The sequence below is a fragment of the Leptinotarsa decemlineata genome, unplaced genomic scaffold (assembly GCF_025532065.1).
Source record: "Leptinotarsa decemlineata unplaced genomic scaffold, Ldec_3_MD MMD2_tig00000251_RagTag_RagTag, whole genome shotgun sequence".
NCBI classification, from domain to species: Eukaryota; Metazoa; Arthropoda; class Insecta; order Coleoptera; family Chrysomelidae; genus Leptinotarsa; species Leptinotarsa decemlineata.
This window is the reverse complement of record NW_027412547.1, coordinates 5,138,556-5,164,968: the sequence shown is the minus strand read 5'-3', so window position 1 is coordinate 5,164,968 and position 26,413 is coordinate 5,138,556. Positions and strand designations below refer to the sequence as shown.

General features: G+C 36.4%; 1 protein-coding gene and 1 long non-coding RNA gene across 3 annotated transcripts in view; one reads left to right on the top strand and one right to left on the bottom strand.

The window, feature by feature from the left end:
* Positions 1 to 4,135: 4,135 nt before the first annotated feature.
* Positions 4,136 to 5,671, bottom strand: LOC111503331 (uncharacterized). The gene is made up of 3 exons (XR_012465082.1): positions 5,384 to 5,671; positions 5,211 to 5,326; positions 4,136 to 5,149 (listed from the first exon to the last, which is right to left on the bottom strand). It is a non-coding gene; the product is annotated as an uncharacterized lncRNA (long non-coding RNA).
* Positions 5,672 to 5,803: 132 nt separating this feature from the next.
* Positions 5,804 to 26,413, top strand: part of LOC111512517 (uncharacterized) — a 31,898-nt gene continuing 11,288 nt past the window's right edge. Inside the window, exons 1-4 of one of the 2 annotated variants that reach the window (XM_074173555.1) lie at positions 5,804 to 6,040; positions 15,178 to 15,351; positions 18,337 to 18,447; positions 21,760 to 21,969. In XM_074173555.1, the coding sequence (XP_074029656.1) occupies positions 5,906 to 6,040; positions 15,178 to 15,351; positions 18,337 to 18,447; positions 21,760 to 21,969 (630 nt within the window). In that variant the 5' untranslated portion in view covers positions 5,804 to 5,905. The remainder of the gene's footprint in view (positions 6,041 to 15,177; positions 15,352 to 18,336; positions 18,448 to 21,759; positions 21,970 to 26,413) is intronic. The other variant, XM_074173556.1, reaches the window with a different exon arrangement.

The window sequence follows — 26,413 nt, the reverse complement described above, 5'->3', positions numbered from 1 at the left end:
AAATTCATTTTCTTCCCTTTATCACATACTAGTACTATGTTGCTGTATCGGGAACAATTAATGTGATTGCAACTCCTGCGAAAACGACAAAAATGGTAGTGTTATTTTTGGAGTTGTTGAATTTGAGGATTGGTTTCAATCGGTCCACTATATTGTTGATTTCGAAGAGTTCTTCAAAATTTAGTTTCAAGAAATTTTGTGTTTCATATATTGTTGACTTCTCGATATTTTTCATTTCAATTTTTGGTAAGATCAGTGGCTTGCCTGTTCCTATTTTTTACGTTGTTGGTGAAATTCTTGTTTCTCACTTCAATTTGGCAATTTTTCGGGATCTTGACTAGGGTGGGCGCTTTTATTTCCAAATGTCAATCGGTTTTGCATTTGGAAAATATTGTTTCGCTCTGTATCGGAATTACCAGGATTTCTTCTTGAGTGATTTGTTCGATAATCGACTCTACCACATTGATTGGAAGAGGCTGACAATTATCGGCGACTTTGCCTTCGATTAGCTGCGATGTGCATTGGTTTTCAGAAAAGTAATCTTCTGGACAATAATACGTTTTCTCTAGTACTGGGCATGAACTATCTTCGAACTGGATATTGTGGTTTGCTCGTGCCAAATATGGGTATTTTGGGATAAAAATACTGTGATTTTGGATGATAGGATAAAGGTGGAGAAATGTAAGAACTTCGTTTCCGACAATAGGAACGTGTATTGCGAAAATTATTTTGTCATTTGAAAAGTTACTTGTGCACCGAAAAATTGATAATATGTCAACATACTTTCAAATTTCGAGATTTTTGAATCAGAGTAGATGTTTCTCAAATAATTCATTATCTCTTCAGTTCAGAACTAGGTATTATTGAATTATGTGAGGTAGTCAAGGGTTATTTGCTGCTCCAATGTTTTGACAGAATCAGAATCCAAGAACTTAGGCGTGCGCAGCGTTATAGAACAGTGCTTTCAAAAATTGTTCTACAGCGCCATCTAGTGGCGAGTTACAGAAAAATTGGTAGCCTAAAAACCTTATCTATGAAAAGTAACTCATACATGTCAAGTTTCATCACGATCACTTACCAACCAACCAACCAACCAACCAACAAACATCCATTTTTATATATTAGATGTGTAAGATTTTAAGGTTATATTTTTTTATCTTGTATTTTGACAAAAGTGTGTTTTTGTAGTGTATCATCAGATTTCCTAGATCATTTTCAATGTTCAATTTGAGAATGTTTCCATATCATGGAAATGTTTTCTCAGTTGACAGTGACCAGTCAGAAATCCTACTGTTAGGCGTAGATTTTTTTTGGTCATCGCCAGATATTTCTTCGGCGCCAGCTTCCCAGGGTCGGCAAGGGTGATCCTGGCAAGATTACATCCTATGATTTCATCCCATCTCTTTAGAGATTGAGCATGAGTGTGACGTTTGACTAGACCCGCAATTGTCGAAGTCATCAGGCCGTAACCCAGTTATTCAGGCTTGTAGTTCATGAATTCCTCAAATATTCCAAAAACGGGAAAGTTGTCGCAAAAAACTGGACTTTTCACAACATCTTCTTCTTTTTCTCACGAAAGAGTTGTAGCATTCGAAAATGCTACTATTTTGACATTTTAAAGATTGATTGAGGTTCAACAAAAAATTTCATGAGAAAAGTTATAGGTATCTCTATGAAGCCGAAAAGGTATGGAAAGCGAAATTAATGTTCAACTTTTTAAGAATGGATAGCGCTCAGAAATGTTCAAACACAGTCCAGAGTAACGATAAAATTTTTGAATGCAATGTTGATTGCCTATTGAGCGTGATTTCCAATAAATCTTTCTTTTATAAATAATGAATCAAAATCATTGGTTTAATTTTTATTCACGAAAAATATTCCAGTTATAAATACAGTCAGAATTTTGTTTTTTATTTATGATAACAATTCAAAGATGATGGTGTCAATCAGTTATTGACAGAAATCGAATTAGTTGAACAAAATCAGCTGTTAATACGCCTCTGATCATATTCTTTTTCGAGTCGGATCTTTTCATATTCAAATTTCAAAATTCCATATGCCAACTCTATCTCCCAGAGGTGGCACCCTGAAATTCGTCCCGCCGCTATCTGCGCAAATGCGAATAGTACGTAGATGACCACTAGGTCAGAGTTTAAGGCGAGTTCATGAAGAGTGGATGCGAATGTATTTTGGAAAAATCACGAGCCTTCAAAAAATGGGGTTCTGAACCGATAAGTTCCATTTGTCGATTTGAACACTCCTCCATAAGATATTCCTCTTGAAGTTGAATCATATAGGATGATTTAAACGCCTCTTGGTAGTTTTTTGTGTACTACCTGCTCCCTTTTTTTGTAAGTATTTCACTTGCCAGTTTTCTATTGTAAATACTTATTTCCTTTCTCTCTTATTTTAAGATTTCATGAGTGAAGTTGAAGTTGTGGAATCTCTACTTCCGAATTGTAAGGAATAAAAGGTCTCTCGTTAATTTTTTTTAAGTTTTAAACCTCCTCCAGTGGGGCAAGTAGCAAGGATTTTGTTTTTTCCTATTAATCATTCCCCGTAGATTGTAGGGACGGTACAACACTAGTACAGGATCTCCGTGGATTGGAAATATTGATACTCAGTCATTTGCAATTTGTTCCTGAGCTGTTGTTGTTCATAAGGAAAGCGGAAATTAAACCCAACCCAGATTTTATGTTCATCAGAGTCGCTTGTCCAGGAGTAACAGGCCAAATATATTATTTTAAAATAAATCCAATTTTCTTAATTTTATCATTTACCTCAAATTCAAGAAATTATCAAATTATATGATTTGTGAGCTAACACACAGTAGTGGGTGATCGCAAGGTGAAGATCTGTGCAAAAATTAAAATGGTACTGATCCCTTAGGATAAAATATTACTGGTATCTGTATTTCTAAACAAGAACTTTAATTGTAGCCGATTAATTGTTTGCTCTGTTTTATATTTTCAGGTTGCTCAAGTGAATGCAATATTTTTTTCAATTCATAATGTAGTTCGTCACCCTGGCAGGGCGAACTTTGAACTCTGATTATTGCATTTAGCCAGGTGGCGCCCATTACATAATTTTGTACTGTTCTCAGTCAGATGTACACTCTAATGCCTTCGACCTTAATTCTTGCTCACCAAGACGAACAGCTGCCGGAGCTGCACTTTATTTCCAACTGAGAGGAATAAACGTTGCACCCTCTCACCCACAAGTTCATTACTTGAGGAGTCTTTCACTACTAGAGGGTTGAAAGTGGTCGTCTTATTCCCCATTTTAAAGGCATTCCAGTTCTCTATCCAACACTTTTCTATCTTTGAAAAGCGAATTAGTCATTCATAAGTAATTAGCAGTTGTTTATTCGTTTTGAAGATTTGCAAACGAACGATAATACTGGTTTAAAATGTAATACTTGTAAATTTTGGTCTCATAATTCCTGTTCAATTAGAATTACTGGCTTGAATGAAAGCAAAGGAATAGTACAATGTTCGTGTACCTACTCAAAAGGAGGTTGAATAAACACAAACAAGTGATTTCACGATTGAAAATTCCGCAAATATAGGATTGGACAAGGCAAATTCTCATATTTACTTTCATAAAGTAATAAAAGCATAGATATCATTATATCGGAGCTTCAAGAACATAAAATCTTGCAAAATGAATCAATAAATTCATCGGAAGATAAGATCAACTGGCTACAACGAATCGATATAGAAAATTGTACGATTACCTCCAGCGTTGTTGAGGAGGTGTACTTTTTCTACTTGGAAAAGGTGTGGGAATTAGGTTTTTCCATGAAAAGTGCCAAAGGTTTACTGTCAAAAAAGTAAGGGCAATTTGAATTAAATAATGACAGCGTACGCAGCGCCTTCTAGATGTTACATGAAAATTAATACGAAATTATGATTTCCCACATCAAAAATACCCCGGGTACCGGATTTCGTGTAAATAACTTATTTTTTGCAAGAGGTATTTTCAAAAAGCGAACCAAAAATTTCAATTTCAACACCCCGTATCTCCGAAAAGAAGCATTTTCGGACACAAGTTCATATAGACATTTTTTCTTAAAATTGTCTCAGGAATACGTACTTATGTTACACCTTGTATATATAATTAGGGAAAAGGGGGGCACATTCAACCAGTTTTTAAAAATTGACATTTAGTAAAGTAAGTACTTGTATGTTGTCTTTGTTGTCCTAGTCTAATGAAGTATTGACCATTTGGTTGCCATTGCTAAGAATAGTATGTTTCTAAATCTATTATTTACTATGAAAATTTGCAATTTAAGAAATGTCTGCAAATGGTTGATAGTGCTTTCCGGTGAGGTACATTCAACCACTGTCAGGGGCAGTTTAAACCAAGACGTCAGTAAAATGATAACTCATATATTTATGCATAATAACTCTATTTGTCAACTTAAAATACATTCTTAGGCTCGCATGGAGACCACAAGACAAAGACATAATAAATAACGCCATTTACTTCACATTATAAGAGGATAAGTTGATATTGAAAGTCAGTAAAGAAGAGGTTCTTGCAGTTTCAGCTGAATTGGGTTTCGGTAACTTTAAAACAAGATCACGGCGGTCAACTGTAAATATGTCATCAACTTGAGGGTAATAAAATTTGTAATCTGGTACCTTTCGACGTAAATATTTAATTTGAAATTCACTGAGGTTTAAACTTTCTATGACTTTTCCTACGTAATAAGATACAGTCATTTTTAGAGGAAACTTCACCAAAACAAAGTCGTTTTTATTAATATCATCATCATCTGTTATGAGATGCACATTTTCTTCATCACTAAAATCATCAGAAATTTCCTCCGATTCTAGAACAATGGATTCGTCAGAATCTGAACTACTTGTGCTCATTTTCCTGCTGAGTTTTGTTGCAATCTTTGCCTTTTTATTTTCTGGAAACACTTGCTTCAGCAGCCGTTTTTGGTTTCGTTCACACTGAATTTGTTTTCGCCTTTCTCTTTCCTTCTCAATTCCTTCCAGACGATTTTTTTCTGGCGTAGTGGTGAAAATTCTAGACTTTCCTTTTCTACTCTTCGTTTTCTTTGTCTTCTTTACAGTAGCTCGGGGAAAGGGCCTAACAATTTCTGGAGTAATAACGTTGCTAGAGACTGAAGGTTCGTCTAAAAAAATATAAATATTAATTTTGTGTGTAATAATCGATTACCTTCTTTATGTAAGCACCTTCTTTGTTCTTGCAGCTTGATAAAACAATCTTTATAGGTGTAGATGGCGGTGAAGTAAAAGAACTTGAAGGACCTGTTTTTTAGGCACGGTTATGCTGGATATTGGTAGATTACCTGCATGGATTTTTAAGATAGAATAATTAGCATGCGTCACTTTAAAAGATGACTTACATTGCGGTTGTGAATTTCCTGATTCTGGTTCAGGCTGTTTGTCTGCTGGTGTGTCGTCTATCCGATGCTGGGGAACAGGATCGTCTTCTTCAATGTAATTCGCATAACTTGGAAGAAACTCATCATCTCGAAAGGCTAATCGGTTTAAAGGCCACAGACCTGGTTTTTCAAATGACTTGGTAATATTTTTTTGAGTACCTACTACCTTTAAAATTGAGTGCTTCCTTCCTTCCTTCGGAAGATTCCCACATTTTTTGTATCAAGCTGGAGGTAGAAAGCCATAAACTTTCTTTCCCATGATATTATGTCTTTTCCTTAACAGTAATCCAAAAGCTCTTGGGGCAACGGATACTTCGCCACAAGACGAAGGTGTGTCAGTTTTTCAAGTTGGCAGTATTACGATATTTTCTACCCATCAAGATCACTTAATCGATCAAACGTCGTCATGACAGTGTTCATATGCTTGCATGAAAGTAATCGAGTTCAACGAAAATAAAATTGATTATAAATATTTGTGAAGAAATGTTTAAAAATGTTAAAGTAAACTATCCGAAGCGGAAAACTGCTCTACAGGAATCTAAAGTAGAAGGTATTCAGGAGCCTGTCAGGGAAACAATGTATGACATACTGTTAGAGAACTTTCATATAGCAGACAGAGTAAGTAGGAGTTTTTTCATTCAATTTTTATATCTAGTAATACGCATGTCTGTACATTTGCGTAAGGATCATTACGATATTTGCCTGAAACTCAAAGATTGAAAAAGCCATTGACATATCAAAAAGTCAACGAATTCGGTACTTTTATTCTCAGTGCCGGTTTTAGCAGTTCCGGCGCCCTGGGTGAGATTTGTACGGCGCCCCCTAACAGCAAGTCGAACCTATACGGGAAAAAAAACAAAGGATATACATAACAACAAAAAACTAAGAAATTTAACTTTTTTTGTCATCGAATAATTTCGAATAATTTTTTTATTGAGTAGGGGAAGGGTGGGCATAGTGGCAACTGCGGGCAAAGTTGCCACTTGAAGTTTTCTTCACTGTATAGTGCTGCAGCCTCGCGGCAATGGTCACAACTACTCGCCCGGCAGCCGTTGTTATTGTGTTGTAGTTTGGTGCCGCTCAGACGCAAGCTCACCGAGATATCGCAAATTTTCCACTTTTTCGACCCTATGATGAAAGGTAAGTGCTTACATGTTTCGCTTTATTTTATTGTAGGCCTAGGTGAAGTAAATTGTACATCAATCGTGCAAAACAACATGTTTCTAGCTTTGAATTCATATGTCTCAACAGTAGATACTACAACGGGTTGTACGTGAAATATTGTATTCAGAAAATGATAGAGGGCAAAGTGGCCACAGCCGTAGCCACTTTGCCCGCGAATGTGTCCACTTTGCCCGCAATGTATGTTGCATAAAACTTGATTTTTGAAACTGCATTCATCACAAATAAAACTAAGTAGGCTTATATCAAGAGCAAGATTACGGTAAACTTCAGTTATTCTAATTCAGTGTTTTTTTACAGAAGAAGAACAGTATGGTGTCCAAGTATGAGAGGAAAACAGCTCAGCAGTCCTGGAACTTTCAAGCTATGCAAAAGACCATTGATACAGTGAAGAAAGACGGGTTGCCTTGGCAAACCGCAGCTAAAAGGTTCCAGGTATCTGGAAATACTTTAAAACGGCGTGCACTAGACAAAAATGTTCAAGCAGTAAACACAAAAAAGGTTCTTGGTCACTTTCGGCCCATATTTACTGAGGAGCAGGAAAAAGAAATAGTTTACCATCTCTTGGACATGGAAGTCCGTTTTTTCGGTGTAACAGTCGCTGATCTACAGGCTCTTGCCTACAAACTCGCTGTTAAAAATTGCATACCTTATAACTTTAGTCATGGAAAAAAAAGCTGCTGGGAAAGATTGGGTACAGGGATTTAGAAAACGCCACCCTATGATTGCATTACGGAAGCCTGAGGCGACTTCAAACGCTCAAGCGTTTAACAAAACTAATGTATCAAAGTTTTTTGACATTTTGGAAGGCATTCAGAAAGATCACGTATTCCCACCTCATAGGGTGTACAATGTTGATGAGACTGGACTCTTAACAGTCCAGTCCAAGTCGTCCAAGGTCTTTGCTCTGAAAGGTCGGCGACAAGTCGGCTCTTTAACATCTGCTGAACTAGGCGTTCTTTCAACTTTTGTAGTCTGTGTTTCAGCTGGAGGGACATTTATACCACCCTTTGTGATTTTACCAAGGCGTAGAATGAAAGTTGAACTGCAAGATGGTGCACCTCCTGGATCAGCTTTTGCATGTCATCCTACTGGTTGGATGCAAATGGAAATATTCACCTCATGGTTTGACCCCAAACAACAAAGACAGCCGAGACAATCAATGTCACTGTTTTGTACATTCCCCTCTACTGCAGTCATAAAATGCAGCCACTTGACGTTGCGTTTATGGCACCTTTCAATACGTATTTTGTACAAAGCATTGAAAAGTTCTTAAGGAATAATCCAGAACGAACAGTGACCCAATTCTAGGTTTCCCGGCTACTTGGTGAAGCGTTATTGAAGGCAGCTACACCAGTTATCGCCATAAAAGGCTTTAGAAAATGTGGAATCGTCCCAATCGACAGAAATGCGTTTACAGAACTGGATTATGCAGCTGCTGAAACAACAGAAATAACTCTACAAGAAGATCCTGCACCAGGAGAAGAGAACACCATCATACAAGTTTGTACATCTTCATCTCAGACTGTCAACAAAAGTAGCTCAACAGAACTCATTGGTGGTTCTGAAAACCCTAATACCGCCTTCATAATGGTATCCCTACCTTCTGTTGGTCATCCAATCAGCTCTAGCAGTGGCCTTTCTTCTGCCACATTTGATCCGTCTATTCCCAGTACTTCATCAGCTGGTTTCCTAGAAACAACTTCAAATTTGAACAGTTCACCAAACAAGAAGTCCACTTCATTTGCTGTAAGTCCACGTGAAATTGTTCCTGTAACCAAGGTCCATAAGGTTATCAAATGAGAAACTAAGTGGAAGAAAGGAACAGCAACAGTTTTAACATCCAGTCCATATAAGGCCACTCTCATGGCAATTAGGGAAGAAAAAGAAGATAAAGAGAATGCGAAATAACGTAGACTAGAAACAAAAAGACAAAGGGAAATCGAAAAGAAACAGCAGGCTCCTAAGAAAAGGGTGGCTAAAATTGAAAATAAAGGAAAACGCGCATTGTTTATGAAAAAGAATGACGATCTCTATAATGATGATGATGAAGGCAACGTCAGCGACGTCGATTGTTTATTCTGTGTTGATTGTTACTCGAAATCCAAGGACAACGAAGGCTGGATTAGATGTTCTGGGTGCCTCAAATGGGCTCACGAAGCCTGCACAGGAGCCGAAGAGAAGGACGATTAGTTTATTTGTGATTTATGTAGATACCAGTGATTTCATAGTTTCACATACTTTCAGTAATGCCTATTTTTGTTCAAAACCCTAATACAATCATTTTGAGTTCTGAAACTAAATGCGTTTTATTTTTTCCATACTACCTGAATCCATTCAGGCAGTGGCCACTTTGCCCTACCTAGTGGCCTAAAGTGGCCACTTTGACAACTTTTGGTAAAGTCAAAATTTTGTTCAAATAAGTTTAAAAATCAATTGGTTTTTATTTTTGGATCAGGCCTGAGTAACCATACTGAATGTTGAAGGGATTTATAAAATGTTTCAAAAAAGTTTAAGGGTAGAAAAAAATAGATTGTTTGAAGGTGATTGACAATGTTTCGTGATGAATTTCACTAGTTCGGACTTCCATTGTCTACTATATAAAATGATTTGAAATCCCTGAAACAAGTGAAAAAGAATAATTAAAAAAGAATAGTTGAAAATAACAATTATATTAAGCAACAATAAACCTGAAATGAAATGATAGTGAAATAACCTACAAGTAAAAATATAATAATTGAATAAATAAAAATTAAAGGAATGAAAAAAGGAGAAAATAATAAAAAATAAAAAGTGTAGAGATTCCAAGTCACGTTAGTTCACGACGTTTCGATTGTTTGGTATCTACAATCGTCTTCGGGTGATGACTGGACTGATTCCTCCGAGAGATGACTATTTTATAGGTCGTTGAAATACTTTCACTTTCTCTACTTTCCATTTTCCGCTTCACTGATTCCGTGAGAGATGACCGTTTTGGCGGGAGTTGGTCATTTTGCGTTTGATGATGGGTTTCCATATGTTTCGTATATCTACGCTGGCCTGGCTGAATACGTTGTTGGACAACATGTATGCGGCTTCCTTAAATTTTCTCCTGAACCAATGTTCCTCTCTGTGCAAGATCTCAGCTTGGGACCACTCGATGTTGTGTTGATGGGTCCAAACATGGTCTGCTATTCCTGATTTGCTGGTTTCTCCTCGCTGTGTGTGCTTCTTGTGCTCGGCAATGCGAACATTCAATGGCCTCTTAGTTTCACCAATATAGGATTTTCCGCACTCACAGGGTATCCGGTAAATGCAATTCTTGGAATCGCAGTCCGCGTTTGGGGGCCTGGTTTTTGTGAGGCTGCTACGGATAGTGTTACCGGATCTGAAACAGGTTCTAATGTTGTACTTGGAACCAATTCTTCTTATCCTCTCCGATAATCCTCTGACGTAGGGAAGTGCAAGCACTGGTTGTGACGGCTTCTCTTCCTTGCGAGGCTCCTGCTGTCTTTTAGCCAAAGTCTTTTCTACCATCGCTTTGGAGTATCCATTCCGCTGAAGATCATTTTTGATGATGTCCAGTTCCTTCTCGAGACCTTCCTTCGTATTACAGAGCCCAAAAGCACGATCTAATAGAGTCTTGATGATTCCTCTTTTTGTCGATTGATGGTGGTTGGATTCGTGGTTCAGATACTGTCCCGTATGAGTGGGTTTTCGGTATACAGATGTTTCCCACTTAGTGTCGGTCCTCTTCACCAAAACGTCTAAGAATGGCAATTCATTTTTGATTTCCTTCTCCATTGTGAAAGTGATGGAAGGTCTCACGCTGTTGATGTGTTTAAGAAAGGCGTCTAGTTCAGTATTCCCATGGTTCCATATTATGAAGGTGTCGTCAACATATCTCAACCAGACTCGAGGTTTCTTGTGGGCTTCTCCAATGGCCAGAGTTTCAAACCACTCCATATATATGTTGGCTATGACTGGTGAAAGTGGCGATCCCATTGGCAGTCCCTCATCTTGTGTAAAGAATTCGTCCTTCAGTTGGAGGGACTGCCAATGGGATCGCCACTTTCACCAGTCATAGCCAACATATATATGGAGTGGTTTGAAACTCTGGCCATTGAAGAAGCCCACAAGAAACCTCGAGTCTGGTTGAGATATGTTGACGACACCTTCATAATATGGAACCATGGGAATACTGAACTAGATGCCTTCCTGAAACACATCAACAGCGTGAGACCTTCCATCAATTTCACAATGGAGAAGGAAATCCACAACGAATTGCCATTCTTAGACGTTTTGGTGAAGAGGACCGACACTAAGTGGGAAACATCTTTATACCGAAAACCCACTCATACGGGAAAGTATGTGAACCACGAATTTAACCACCATCAATCGACTAAAAGAGGAATCATCAAGACTCTATTAGACCGTGCTTTTGGGCTCTGTAATACGAAGGAAGGTCTCGAGAAGGAACTAGACATCATCAAACATGAACTTCAACGGAATGGCTACTCCAAAGCGATAGTAGAAAAAACTTTGGCTAGAAGACAGCAGGAGCCTCGCAAGGAAGAGAAGCCGTCACAACCAGTGCTTGCACTTCCCTACGTCAGAGGATTATCGGAGAGGATAAGAAGAATTGGTTCCAAGTTCAACATTAGAACCTGTTTCAGATCCGGTAACACTATCCGTAGCAGCCTCACAAAAACCAGGCCCCCAAACGCGGACTGCGATTCCAAGAATTGCATTTACCGGATACCCTGTGAGTGCGGAAAATCCTATATTGGTGAAACTAAGAGGCCATTGAATGTTCGCATTGCCGAGCACAAGAAGCACACACAGCGAGGAGAAACCAGCAAATCAGGAATAGCAGACCATGTTTGGACCCATCAACACAACATCGAGTGGTCCCAAGCTGAGATCTTGCACAGAGAGGAACATCGGTTCAGGAGAAAATTTAAGGAAGCCGCATACATGTTGTCCAACAACGTATTCAGCCAGGCCAGCGTAGATATACGAAACATATGGAAACCCATCATCAAACGCAAAATGACCAACTCCCGCCAAAACGGTCATCTCTCACGGAATCAGTGAAGCGGAAAATGGAAAGTAGAGAAAGTGAAAGTATTTCAACGACCTATAAAATAGTCATCTCTCGGAGGAATCAGTCCAGTCATCACCCGAAGACGATTGTAGATACCAAACAATCGAAACGTCGTGAACTAACGTGACTTGGAATCTCTACACTTTTTATTTTTTATTATTTTCTCCTTTTTTCATTCCTTTAATTTTTATTTATTCAATTATTATATTTTTACTTGTAGGTTATTTCACTATCATTTCATTTCAGGTTTATTGTTGCTTAATATAATTGTTATTTTCAACTATTCTTTTTTAATTATTCTTTTTCACTTGTTTCAGGGATTTCAAATCATTTTATATAGTAGACAATGGAAGTCCGAACTAGTGAAAAAAAATAGATGTTCCTTAGGGTGGCCACTATGCCCACCCCTACCCTAATCAAAGTCGATGCTTTCAGCAATTCCATTTTTGATTGAAAGGTTGCTAAGTTTGTCAAACAAGTATGAGATATTGTCGATCGTAGGCAGGTTTTTATCAGGTTTGGCTTTGAAAAACTCCTTTTTCCACAGGCACAGTAAATACTGTTATCCATACATTTGCATAACTACATCTTGTATGTTAAGAAATTTGATGAAATTTAAAGAATTTTTTTTTGAATAAGCTCAAAGCAATAAAGAACGAAAAATACTATTATTATTGTGAAAAAAGCGACAGACGCTTAATATACAAAAAATATGGCACAAAGCGCCCACGCTTTTTTCACAATAATACTAGTATTTTTCGATCGTTATTGTTTTAAGCTTATTTAAAAAACTTATTTTCAACTTTTTAGTTCGATGTTCTTTGAAAGCGTGTTTTTTAGTTTGGAAAACTATATTCATTCATCATTTTTTAGTTTCGTATGCTATAAAAGCGTGTTTTTTAGTCTTTTTAAACTATATTTATTTTATCTAAACTTTGGGATCAATTAGCCGTATAATGTCTTTCTTCACAACAAATAACCTTTTTTCAGAAAACCAACACGGTTTCACAAAGAACAAAAGTACAGAAACAGCATTTTATGAGTTCAATGAACATGTGGTTAATGCACTTGATGGTAAATTCCATATTTGCGGATTGTTCATAGACTTCTCCAGAGCTTTCGATTGCGTTAATCATGACCTGCTATTAGGGAAATTGGAAAGATATGGTTGAAGAGGAGTTGCCCTAGATTCAATGAAATCCTACCTGGAAAATAGAGGGCAACGTGTCAGTGTTGGAAACACTCTCAGTCAGTTGGCAACCATTAGGGAGGGTGTCCTACAGGGATCAATCCTTGGACCTATACTATTTTTGATATATGCAAATGACCTGATGAAATATTTTCAAGGATTGTCAACTATTCACACAGTAGCGTATGCAGATGACACAAATTTCATAGTGAAGGAAATTGATGTAACGACCCTACAGGAAAGAACCCAGGATGTACATAAACAAGTAAACATATGGGCAGAAAAAAATCACTTACACTCAATACATCTAAAACTGTGATGATGAAGTTCACAATTAGTAAGTGGCCCGAACATTTTGTTATCCATGAAAATGGGGATCTGCCAATTGAATCTTGTACTTCTACAAAAATGTTAGGCGTCACCTTGGACTACAAACTCACATGGACTCCTCATATTGAGACCCTCTGTATTAAATTGAGAAAAAACTGCTATGCTCTGAGATTCATGGCTAATTTTTGTAGTAAAGAGATTTTACTGAGCTTATACTATGCGACCATAAACTGCCACTTGAGGTATGGAATTTTGAATTGGGGTACCGGATCTGCTGCTGAAAGAATATTTATTTTGCAAAAATATGCAGTAAGAATCATTGCCGGTATTGGTTGGAGAGAATCATGTAGAAATGCTTTTAAAAATTTCAAGATACTAACTGTTGCTGGTCTCTATATTTATGAATTGTGTATATACGTTTATAGAAACAAGCATAATACACCTTTCCAGCAACATAATTATCCAACTCGTTCTAGAGGCAAACTGATGCCCAATATTCATAGAACAACTCTTTATCAGAAAAGTTTTCTTTATCTTGGACCAAAAATGTTTAATAAATTAGAAGAATCAATTAAAATATCACCAAATCTTAACATTTTCAAATCAAGACTGAAAAAGGCACTTATTGAAAAAAATTGCTACACACTTGACGAATTTTAAACTTTAAATTTTAATTTTTAAAATATAGAAAATAACTATGAATCTGTGGAGCAAATATTGTAAAGAAAAAAATTGATTGAGTGATAATGAGCTCTGTGACAATATACCTTTTCATCACATGTTTTTTTGTGCGCATGCGTCAGTATCAGTCATCTTTTTGGTACTGTTTTGTGTAAAACAACCATGTTGAAGAGCCCGCAACTCATGTTTTAAAAATTGAAATATGAATTGAAGTTTATCAATCGTAAGAAAAAGTATAAAAAAAATAGTAGTAAGTCAAAATAATCAGAAAAAATTTTTTATACTCCATTATAATTATGTTATCTGTATGAAAAGAAACAACAAAACGGTGTTGTTATGGAGTATGTAAAAGTGATACAGGATACAAATCATTCAAAACCAACACATACTATTTTATAAATTTTCCAAAGCCTTGTCTTGAATATCGCAAAAAAAATTATCAAATTATCAAGCAAATTACATATTAAAGCATGTGCAAAATGTGCGAAATGTGAATTATGGGTGAAAAAATGTGGCAGGAGTGACCGAGGCTTTAAATATATTGATGATGTTACCAAGGATAATATTTGCTCACTACATTTCATTGGAGAAAGTGGTCCAACTGAACAAAACCCTGATCCTTCAAGCTATCAGGAATTTCAACATACGTACATTATTCCTTATTGCATTTTTGACTGTAAATTTCATAAATTTCATATATATTATGTTGTAGTGAATATTTCCCTCTAATAAAAATTACTAAACATATTCAAGTCAGTATTTACATATTTGTCTAATTAATAATGTCATATGTACAGCCCCAAAATATTAATGGCTTGATTTATTCATTAGTTTCATAAGTAATACTCTTATCAACTGAAATATATTTCCAATTACATCAAATAAATTGACATTATCAATAAGAATGAAACTGTGAATACTTTTTTATGTTTTCAGATAGTAAACAAATGCTGAAACCTAACCTCTCAATTAGCTCACTTTTTTTCCTTTTTATGACGTTTTAACCACCTTTTTAATTGTTCACAATTGTGAGCCTCAATATGATTATAAACAAGTGAAGCACCATCAATGGTTTTTTCCAATAATTAATTTTTTTGTAGAGATAATATTCTTTGCCCAGCCATTGCTGATTAAAACAGTACGAATGTTTGGTATCACCGCAATTTCAATATGACAGCTACGCTTGCGCTCGTCTTATGATGAAAAGACTTATTATGCAAGAACACTTTGAATTCAATTCACTATTTTCACTTTATAAGTTAATCGATTCATTCGGACTATTTTCAGAAGACCTTCATCCATAGGATCATATATGTAGGAGAACACCATTTTTCAGGAGAAGACGATACTATAATACAGTGTTTTCAAAAATCAGTAAATCAGGTGAACGAGTCTTTCTGTCTGGAGCCTATAACTGGATTTTTATTGTGCTACAGAAGGCATTTTGTCCACATGATTGAGGTGAGGTAAACTCGTCAATTTGTTTTTTTTTTTTCGATTATTTTTATGGCATCGGAGGAATAGTTTCATTGATTTATTTCTCTGAATGTGATAACAGTGCCACATCATAGTTTTGACTTGCTGGTACATCGTCGAGTCAGAGTAATTTTTTTCAACATATTTTAGTGTTTTCTTCGAACCAAAACTATTGATGTTGGCCAATTCTGTTCATGTTTCAGTGAATGTACTCTTTGTGAAGTTTTTCACTTATTCTAATTCATCTTCTGATATTGTATATGAAATTCGAGTATAATATTTCATTGATAATGTGACAGTGGTTTTTTATAATATGTGATAAACACTTACGATAAATGTTAGGTTGGTTCAGAAGTTTTGTCCGTTTCAAAGTCATTTGTTTTTGAAGCTCTATATTTCAATAAATATTTATTCTGCTGTGTCGTGATATACAGTGCTTTTTTTAATGCCCCCCCCTTTTATTTTTTGAATAGGTCAACTCAAAAAATTGAAATTTGGGATAATGAAATTAATGCATGAATACGCCATCTGGGAAAAAAATTGAATGGAAAGAGGGGTCTTGTGACTCATCTTTTTGAAGCTACTGACAAATGCTTCACAACCCTAGAATATAATGTTAATATCTTCTAGTACTACAAAATGGCGGAAATTTAATTAATTGCCTGAATATATTGACATTTAACTACATAATATGAGGTAATAAGCTTGAAGTCAGATCAGAAGATGCTCGAAATGGTTGCCTTGAACTTCTTGATATACGAACAGCCTATCCGAACATTTTCGAACACAGTAACATCAACATCTCCACAAATAGTTATTATTTTCTGTCGTATCTCCAATATTGAAGCAGGTTCAGTTTCGTACACCTTTTGCTTCAAAAAGCCCCCCAGTTCAAAGGTGTCAAATCTGGCGAGCGGGCTGGCCATTCTGTAGGACCTTGACGGCCAATCCAATGTCAAAAGTAGTATCCAAATAGTTTCTTACTTGTCTGGAGTGATATGGGGGTGCTCCATCTTGTTGGAATACAACATCCATATCGAATTCATTAGGATTCGCTTCGACGATTTCAGTGATGAGAGGGTCAACAGTAGTTACTAGCATATTCAAATATTGTTCCCCTGTTGAATTTTGATCAATAAATAGAGGTCCTACAATATGGTTTCCCAATATTTCTGCCCAAAGGTTGATTTTTTCTGGATATTGGGTATGTGTTTCCCGGAAAACGTGAGAGTTGGTGTCACTCCAATAACGACAATTTTGTCTGTGAACGTTGCCGTTTGAAAAAATGTACATTCGTCACTAAAACAAATATTGTGGAGATCGGCAGGATGTCTTGCAATGGTTTCCGTCATGATTTCGCAGAATTCTGTTTTTCGATCAGGGTCATCTTCAGTTAATTGGTGTACCATTTTAATTTTCTAAGGATGATACCTATTCCTCTTCAAAAGTCTCCACACAGTAGAAGGAGACACCTCACAAACATTCGCGACGGAATAAGTAAACTGTTCAGGATTTACCGCCATCTCACCAATTATTTGCATTTGCTGTTCTTCCGGAATGGACGGATGACCTGGGGCTTTTTGTTATGTACACTACCGGAAGTTGTGAATTTGTATGCAAGTTTTCTCAAATATTTTCTACAGGTAGGACGATTCGGAAAACGTTCATTGAAAATCCTTTCGGTCTCGTGAAAGTTACGCATCGCATCGTAAAAAATCGCTTCCATTTTTTTTTTTCAATGGACGAGAATTGACCATTTCAGAGATTGTTGACGTGGTACCTTTCTACTAGTAAAACCGAAAACCAAATGAGAATATTCTAACTGAACAATGATGTTCATTGTCATACTGACATTTTTTGTCGTTTTTATAATCAAAAAATAACTTAACAAACCTTATCGGATTGTTGGAATTGCCATATGGCAGATAAAAAGGAATATTTCTAGAAATATAGATATTAATGTGTTCGTCTTCAGGAAATTATAAATAGTAGGAGAAGATATTGACTTCATAATCTAGGGTTGTGAAGTATTCGTCAGGAGCTTCAAAATGATGTGTTACAAGACCCCCTTTTCCATTCAATTTTTTTTCACAGATGACGTCCAGTCGCCATCTTGAAAGATTCATCTATCAATTTCACTTTAAAATAAAGTACTCATGCATTAATTTCATTATTCCAAATTTCAATTTTTTGAGTTAATCTGTTCAAAAAATGAAAGGGGGCGGGGGACATTAAATAAATGCACTGTATATCGGATGCCAATTTTTTTTCATCAGGGTTGAATTTATACACAACTCCTTCTGTAACCAGAATGCGTTTTGAACCACATCGGTCTCTAAAAGTATACTCATTTATTGCTGTCTATCTTTTATTGGAGTGCTTCATCTTCTTTCCAGAGTTGGTTATATGTTTCTTCTGTATTTCGTCTTCTTTCCAGAGTTGGTAATATGTTCCTCCTCTCTGATGTTGGCGATTCAAATCTCCTCTTGAAGATTTACGACCAATGCCTTTTCTCTGCCTCATACTCCTACACGGATTTCAGAGATTGGAGCGCTCTGATATTCCTGGCTCTAGTGATATTGTGCTTTTTGGTTGGATAAAACTTTCGACTTCTTATTTCTTAACCATACAAAAGTAAGAAATTTCAAAAAAAGAAAGGAAACAATTGAATACATCATTGAAAACTCATCACAAAACAAAACTGTTCGGTTCCATTAAGAATGTGTGGAGTACAAACAGAATAGAAGAAGTATCATCAATGTTATTCACACTAAAAGAAACTTCTGTGAATGATGATTTTTCATTGATCTATCGAATTAATGTCGGGACCTCCTTTATTATAATAGAACAGATACTATTTTTATGTAGATGTATTTTTTTTCAAATAATAAAATATTGAAAACCCATAAAGGATGTGAAGCATTGACCCCTCTAGGAAAATATCAATTACCATGTTTTTTGATTTTTCAGGGTGACGAGGATTCAATAAATTCCCATCTGCATATTCTTTTGAATGACAAAGAACTCAAACAAAATTTGGGAGTCATGAAGTTATTGATACACGTGTCCCACATCAACCGGGTAAGAAATTCAATAATTATCTTTAGTAGAACAATATCTTCGAACAATAATATTAACTGAGCCTGGATAATTTGGGGGATAATTTCGTAATATGGAATAAGTTCTAGTTACTTCTGATACTTTCGTGTACTATTCATGAACAATTTTGATCTTTTACCCTTATCTATGTCACTTAGTGGCTTCGAAACCTTTGTTCCATATGTTGGTTGTTTGAACTCTTGAAACCAATAGGTTATTTTTCAACAATAAAATCATAATAATTCTTCCTTGACAAACGATGGTAAAATGAAAACACTCCTTATGTTTGGATATGGTCTTTTGATAGGCTGAACTCGAGCTATCTTCCAACAAGAACTGTTTTTGTAAGAAAGGTTCAAGTAATGAAAAACACTGTCTTTGATTTGAATTCACATATTATGTGAACGGGTCAACTCAAAAAATTAAAATTTGGTATAATGATAATGTGTCAATATGGCGCTCAGGCGCCATATTGAAAGTTTCATCTCTCAATTTCACTTCAAAATAAAGTATTCATGCATTAATCACATTATTCCAAATTACAATTTTTTTAGTTGACCTGTTCACAAAATCAAAGGGGGGGGGACATTAAACAAATGCACTGTATTTAAAACGCTGTTTTACAGTTCGGATTAAATAAAGACAAATGTGAGGTGTACAATGTTTGCCAAATAATTTTGCTTCTTTTATCACCGCTGTTTGCTATTGAACCACTTTGTTAGTGGTAGAACTATAGACTTAGTGAAATTTTGACTGAAGACTAAGTAACTGACCAGAAGAATTTAGAATCAATAGAGGAAAAAAAAACTATTTGTTCCTTATTCTCCGGTAAAACTAGTTGTTTATTGTGGTTGCTTATTGATTTGAATTTGTTATGAGCATTACAAAATTTGATACGATTTTATACTTTGGAATTTTTGCGCCATTGTCGTTAGGCGAAATTTTCAAGAAATAATAGCTGACTAGCAACTTTTGTTGATCCCCGATTTGTCGCTGAAAGATCGCTACATTTTCATAACCTCCCTGACCTCAGAACCACATGTTGATTATTAAAATTGAAGCAAATGGTCAGAGTAGATGAACAACATCGGTTCTGTGACACCGGGAATTCAACTAACGAAAGCAATGAAGTATTTTCGTATAACGCTTTTGTGTAACGTTTTTTCGCGTAACGCTTTACGTATAACGCTTTCGCGTAACGTTTTTTAGCGTACCGCTTTTCGTGTAGCGCTTTTGTGATGCAGTTGGTCAAGTATCGACCGTTTTTAGTGCGTTTTCGACCGGTTCTCGTGCGTTTTTGTGCGTAACCGTCATATACTTATCAACTGCGCTTAGCAAACGGTCGAAAACGAACGAAAAACGGTCGATACTTGATCAACTGCGTCACGAAAGCGCTACACGAAAAGCGTTACGCGAAAAAACGTTACATGAAAGCGTTATACGAAAGTACTTCATTGCTTCTGTTAGTTGAATTTCCAGTGTCACAGAACCGGTGTTGTTCATCTACTGGTCAGCCAAGGGAAAGTTTGGAAATTATCTTGAATATCTTATTGTATGTATGTATATATGTATTAGCGTTGAAACTTTTCATCATTTACTAGTAATTCTCCTGAAACTGAATTGAGTCGGTGGTGGAAGGATCCCAATAGATATTTTACGGTGTGAAATTTAAAAAAATTGCAAATTTTGTATCTCACTTACTATTGAAAATAGCGTTTGATTCAATGAGAACCAACCTCTCAACCATCTAAATGATCACAAAGAATTGATTGGACAGAGAAATTGAGATATCGTCACAAAGAAATGGATATATCATTTTCATTTATTGAATGGATATTACTATTCATCAATACTTCTATATTAAGCAATTTCTCGAAACTTTTCGAAATGATTCTATACAGTTTTATGTATAACTTGATCAGAAATATAATATCAGACGATCAACATGGGTTCGTGGAACAAAAGTCATGTGTGACCAATCGTGCATGCCTTTCACAACATGTTTCAGATGCTTTAGACCAAAAGCAACACGTTGACGTAGTTTATACGGACATGCAAAAAGCGTTTGACCAAATTGATTTTTACATCCTCATTCAGCGACTATCATCGTTTGGCTTTTCTGGAAGTTTAATTGATCTTTTCACAAACTCTCTCTTTGACATAAAGCAATACGAAGAACATGAAGGTTTTCAGTCCTCTTTGTACACACCTAGCTCAGGGGTACCACAAGGCTCGAACTTGGAGCCTCTTTTATTTCTGCTTTTCATTGATGACCTGGCGAGATGATGAACTGCCCAAAACTTCTTTACGCTGATGATCTAAAGCTATACAAAGTAATTGACAATTATGAAGACTGCTTAATGAATATAATAGAATTTTCTTATGGTATTGACATCATTCCAGTTAGTCGAGTAAATGAGATGACAGATTTCGGAATCACTTTTGATTATAAATTCACTTTCACTTCCCACAAAGACCAGACTATTTCATCAGCGAATCGAATGTTGGGTTTTATTATAAGGAGTACCAGCAAATTCAAGAATATTAATACGATTATAACACTGTTTAATGCCTATGTGAGGTCTAAACTAGAATACGGCGTGTTAATATGGTATCCAATTTATAATTGCCACATACATCATAGTGATGCTGTTCAAAAAATTTTTTTTAAATATCTGTCTTTCAAGGACACAGGAATATATCCTCGGAGGAGAACCGACTATTCTATCCTTCAGAATCAATTTAATGTAATATTTCTGAATACACGATGACTCTTTGTCACAATCTCCTTTCTTCACAAACTGCTAAACAATAAGATCTCGTGTGCCCCTCTTTTACAAATGATCAACTTCCGCACCCCACGCCTTAATTCCAGATATCAAACGACATTTTACTGTGATCTTGTCAGAACAAATAACAGTTTGAAAGCACCAGGGTCAATACTTTGTAACAACTATAATTCAATATGTGATATGTGCGATATTAATCACAGTTCTCAAAGTTTTATTTTAAAATGTATTCTCACTAGAACCTTTTAACTGTGATCCCTTTTTCTTTTCGCTTCTTGTGTATATTTCTATTTCTACTTAATTTTCTTTTAGTTGTAGGAATCTTTTTTTTAACTAATTATACTGTTTTGCATATATTTTCATCAACACCTTTGTACATTTGTAATTGGGTGAATGCCTGTTGGAAATAAAGTGCTATTAATCAATCAATCGATACTAATTATGTATGTGTAGGAAAGTTGCGGCAAATTTGTTTTTTCATTATTCAGATGGAAAATCTTTTCAGAGATATATATCCGATTGGGCCTCCTACAAAGCCATACCTCCAAAACTTCTCGGACAGATCGACCCGAACAGTTCCTTGGAGGATTCTGGTAGACAGATTTATAACTGTATCAAGAAGGTATATAATTTGGTTGCGACGTTTGTTGATGAAAATTATTTCACTGCGTTTGAGAAAGAAGAATGTTCTGGTTCAATCAATGAAGATTCTTTGGTATGTATTCTGATATTTCTAGAAATATTCCTTTTTATCTGCCATATGACAATTCCAACAACCCGATAAGGTTTGTTGAGATACTTTTTGTTTATTAAAACAACAAAAAATGTCAGTACGACAATGAACATCATTGTTCAGTTAGAATATTCTCATTTTGTTTTCGTTTTTATTAGTAGAAAGGTACCACGTCAAAAATCTCTAAAATGGTCAATTCTCGTCCATTGGAAGAAAAAATTGAAGCGATTTTTATTTACGGGGCGACGCGTAACTTTCACGAGACCGAAAGGATTTTCAATGAACGTTTTTCGAATCGTCCTATCTGTAGGAAATATTTGATAGAACATAATAAAACAGCCCCAGGTCATCCGTCCTTTCCGGAAGAATAGCAAGTGCAAGTAATTGGTGAGATGGTAGTAAATCCTGAACAGTCTACTTATTCCATCGCGAATGTTTGTGAGGTGTCTCCTTCTACTGTGTGGAGACTTTTGAAGAGGAATAGGTATCATCCATAGAAAATTAAAATGGTACACCAATTAACTGAAGATGACCCAGATCAAAGAACAGAATTCTGCGAAATCATGAAGAAAACCATTGCAAGGCATCCTACTTATCTCCACAATAGTTGTTTTAGTGACGAATGTACACTTTTGTAAACGGCAATGTTCACAGACAAAATTGCCATTATTGGAGTGACACCAACCCTCACGTTTTCCGGAAAACACATACCCAATATCCAGAAAAATTCAACGTCTGGGCAGGAATATTTTGAAACCATATTGTAGGACCTCTATTTATTGATCAAAATTCAACAGGGGAACTGTATTTGAATATGCTGGAAACTACTGTTGACCCTCTCATCACTGAAATCGTCGAAGCGAATCCTAATGAATTCGATATGGATATTGTATTCCAATAAGATGAAGCACCACCACATCACTCCAGACAAGTGGGAAACTATTTGGATACTACTTTTTTCGGTCGTTGGATTGGCCGTCGAGGTCCTACAGAATGGCCAGCCCGCTCGCCAGATTTGACACCTTTTATATGGGGCTATTTGAGGCAAAAAGTGTACGAAACTGAACCTGCTTCGATATTGGATATACGGCAGAGAATAATAAATATTTGTAGAGATATTGAAGTTAATGTGTTCGAAAATATTTGGCGTGAAATATCGGATAGGCTGTTCATATGTCAAGAAGTTCAAGGCAATCATTTGCAGCATCTTCTGAACTGACCTTAAGCTTATTACCTCATATCATGTAGTTAAATGTCAATGTATTCAGGCAATTATTGAATAGTAGTTGAAGATATTTACATTATATACTTCAAAAAGATGTGTTACAAGACCCCTCCCCTTCCCATTCAAGTTTCTTTCCTAGATAACGCTCAGTCGCCTTCTCAAAAGTTTTATCTGTCAATTTCACTTCGAAATAATTCATGCATTAATTCATTAATTTCATTATCCCAATTTTCAATGTTTTGAGTTGATCCGTTCAAAAAATAAAAGGGAGGGTCATTAAAGAAATGCACTATATACTACCAAATATTTCAAATAACGACCCAAGTGCATCTAAATGCGGACGTCTGGTTTTTTTCAGCAAAATTATGGGTGTAAGTAATATTGGGATTTTTGAGAAAGGAAGTTTTTGGCTTTTTACTACTCCATCTGATACAAAAAATAAAAAAGGGATGAGAGAATCTTCCAAAGAAAGGAAGGAAGTAATCAATTTGAAAATAAGTATGGATGTAATATGGATGTGTAGATCATGCAAAGTAGTAACTTTAAGACACAAACTGAAAGGAAGTCCTCTTGAAACAGCTACTTTCAAATATACATAGAATTAGGGGAGACTGGGGTAATGGTAGTCACCTAAGGGGAAAAAATCATAAAAAATGATTGTTTCACTCTTTTGAAATGTTAGCAATCTTAACAGTATACTTATAACATCTCCTAAGTAACCAAGGACTTGAAATGTAATTATAACACAACTTTTTTATGTTCACACCAAAAACAAAAAATATCAGCTTTGACTGGTATTACCCCGACCCTGGGGTAATGGCAGTCGGAGGTGTCATTGACAATTTACTGACTATAGAATGAGAAATATTGGGTATTTCAATGATATAATCATGAGTTATCGGTATAACCTGTCGATTATTTTATTAAACTACAAGTTGATTTGATAAAATTACAAATCTACTTCTTTGAGCAGCGATCGCACAAATAGTCTTCGGGAGTGTCCCATCCAGAGCATTCAGCATGGACCCACAAACCACAAGACGTGCATCTATACCACATTTCACCATCTTTGCCTGTATCTTCGCAATAAAAGCAAACGTCTTTTCCAATGTCCGATAGGCTAATGTCATCTTCTGACTCATCGATACAAATGTCATCTTCATCCATAGAAGAATCTGTGTCCGATTCAAACAATGTCCGCCGCTCTTCCATGGGAGTAGAGGTCAAGATCTCTGAATGCTGCTTAGGTCTTGCTCCTCTTGTTGGCACATCGGTAGAAGTGCGCTGCATCCGGGTATAGGAGAAACAACTTGAATGGGAACTTGGATAGAGTTGGACTGATTAATACCAACAGTCTTTGCAGGTGACCTTACAGGTCTTTGCAGGTTGTTTTCATTATTAGCAATCACTGTATCTTCCACACACACTGGTGTCGAGTCCTTATTCTTTTGAAGAATGTCTTCTACCAAGAAGTCTTCATCAGTAAAGATTCCCGGATTTAATGGATGTATCCCAGTGTTTTTGAATCCACTTGTTGCTTTAGCAATGGTAGCAACTAATGAGTAAGCTTTGTTAAAAAGCTCGGCTACATCATATGGTGTTATCTTCACTAAGTTCTTAGACTTCATGAACAAATCACACTCCCTCTTATATGCAGATTTCAATGGTGAATAAAATACTACATCTAAAGGCTGAAGCCTATGCGATGTATGCGGTGGTAAGGAAACCATAACCACTCCATTCTCCCTGCAAAAGGCATAAGCCTCAGCGGAGCAATGTGTGCTGTGGTTGTCTAATATGAGAAGCATTTTGTTCTCTACACTTGTGTGAGTAAATTCAGCGAAGTGTTGTAACCAAGTTAAAAACAGCTCTTCATTTATCCATCCAGTCTTTGAACAGCCGTAGATTGATCCTGGTGGCCCATTTTTTTCCAACAACTGGGACATACGCGTCCTTGGAAAAATGAACATAGGAGGGACGTAGGACCCCCCCTGTGCTCATGGCACATACAACGGTAATGTTTTTGCCTCTTTCCCAGCTGGTAATGGAGCCAACACGTTTTTGCCCCCTCTCTGCTAAAATTAGACCAGGGTCCTGCACTGTCGTTATCCCTGTTTCATCAACATTCCATATGTTTGTATCCTTGAACTTATATTTATCAACTGCTTCTTCCAAATTACTAAAAAAACGATTGACTTCTTGTTTGTTAAACCCTACAGCTCTTCCTACGCTTGTGGCTTCAGGTTTTCTAACACTTATCTTGTGTCTTTGCATAAAACCATACATCCAGTCTAAGCCAGCCATTTTAGTGTCTTTGTTAAACCTATGTTTTAAATGATTCTTTTCTGCATATTCAAACGCAATTTTTCTTAACTTTATTGCTGTAACTCCCTAAAAAATTTTAGACAGTGTCTTTACATGATCAGCTAGAGCTTCTTCGTGGGCAGGAGGAAAGTCACATTTCCTGCCTAAGCGTGGGTCAGAATCAGTACCGCTCTTTAATCGGACTTGTAATGTGCTAAAGGGTATTCCAAAATTTTCCGCGGCCTTTCTCATTGATAAGCCATTATCAACAGCCTGTTTAGCTTTTTTAAGGTCTTCTGCAGTCTATAGCTTTTTCAGTTTTTCTAATATACTTCCTCGCCATCTGAAACATACAAAACAAAAATTGATAACGAATGGGGTAATGATGGTCAGTTGACATAATGACTGCCATTACCCCAAACAGTATGACTACCATTACCCCGAACGCATGGTTTTATTTCACAAGAAAAAATCAACAACCTGTTATAATACCTTCATAAACAGCAATGGTTATAGTAATGGGGCTTACCTTGATACTGTGTGACCATTGGTTTATCAGCGGGAACAGTGAAACGTGTGAAAACAGCACTTTAAACGACAGGTTTTCTAATGAGGCGCAACATGAAAACACTCCAACTCACTCAACGTCCAAACGACGACTGCCAAGATGGCGCGCGTTCATAAACAGCAATGGTTATAGTAATGGGGCTTACCTTGATACTGTGTGACCATTGGTTTATCAGCGGGAACAGTGAAACGTGTGAAAACAGCACTTTAAACGACAGGTTTTCTAATGAGGCGCAACATAAAAACACTCCAACTCACTCAACGTCCAAACGACGACTGCCAAGATGGCGCGCGTTTGAGTAGTAGTTCGAGATCGTGCCGCAAGCAGGC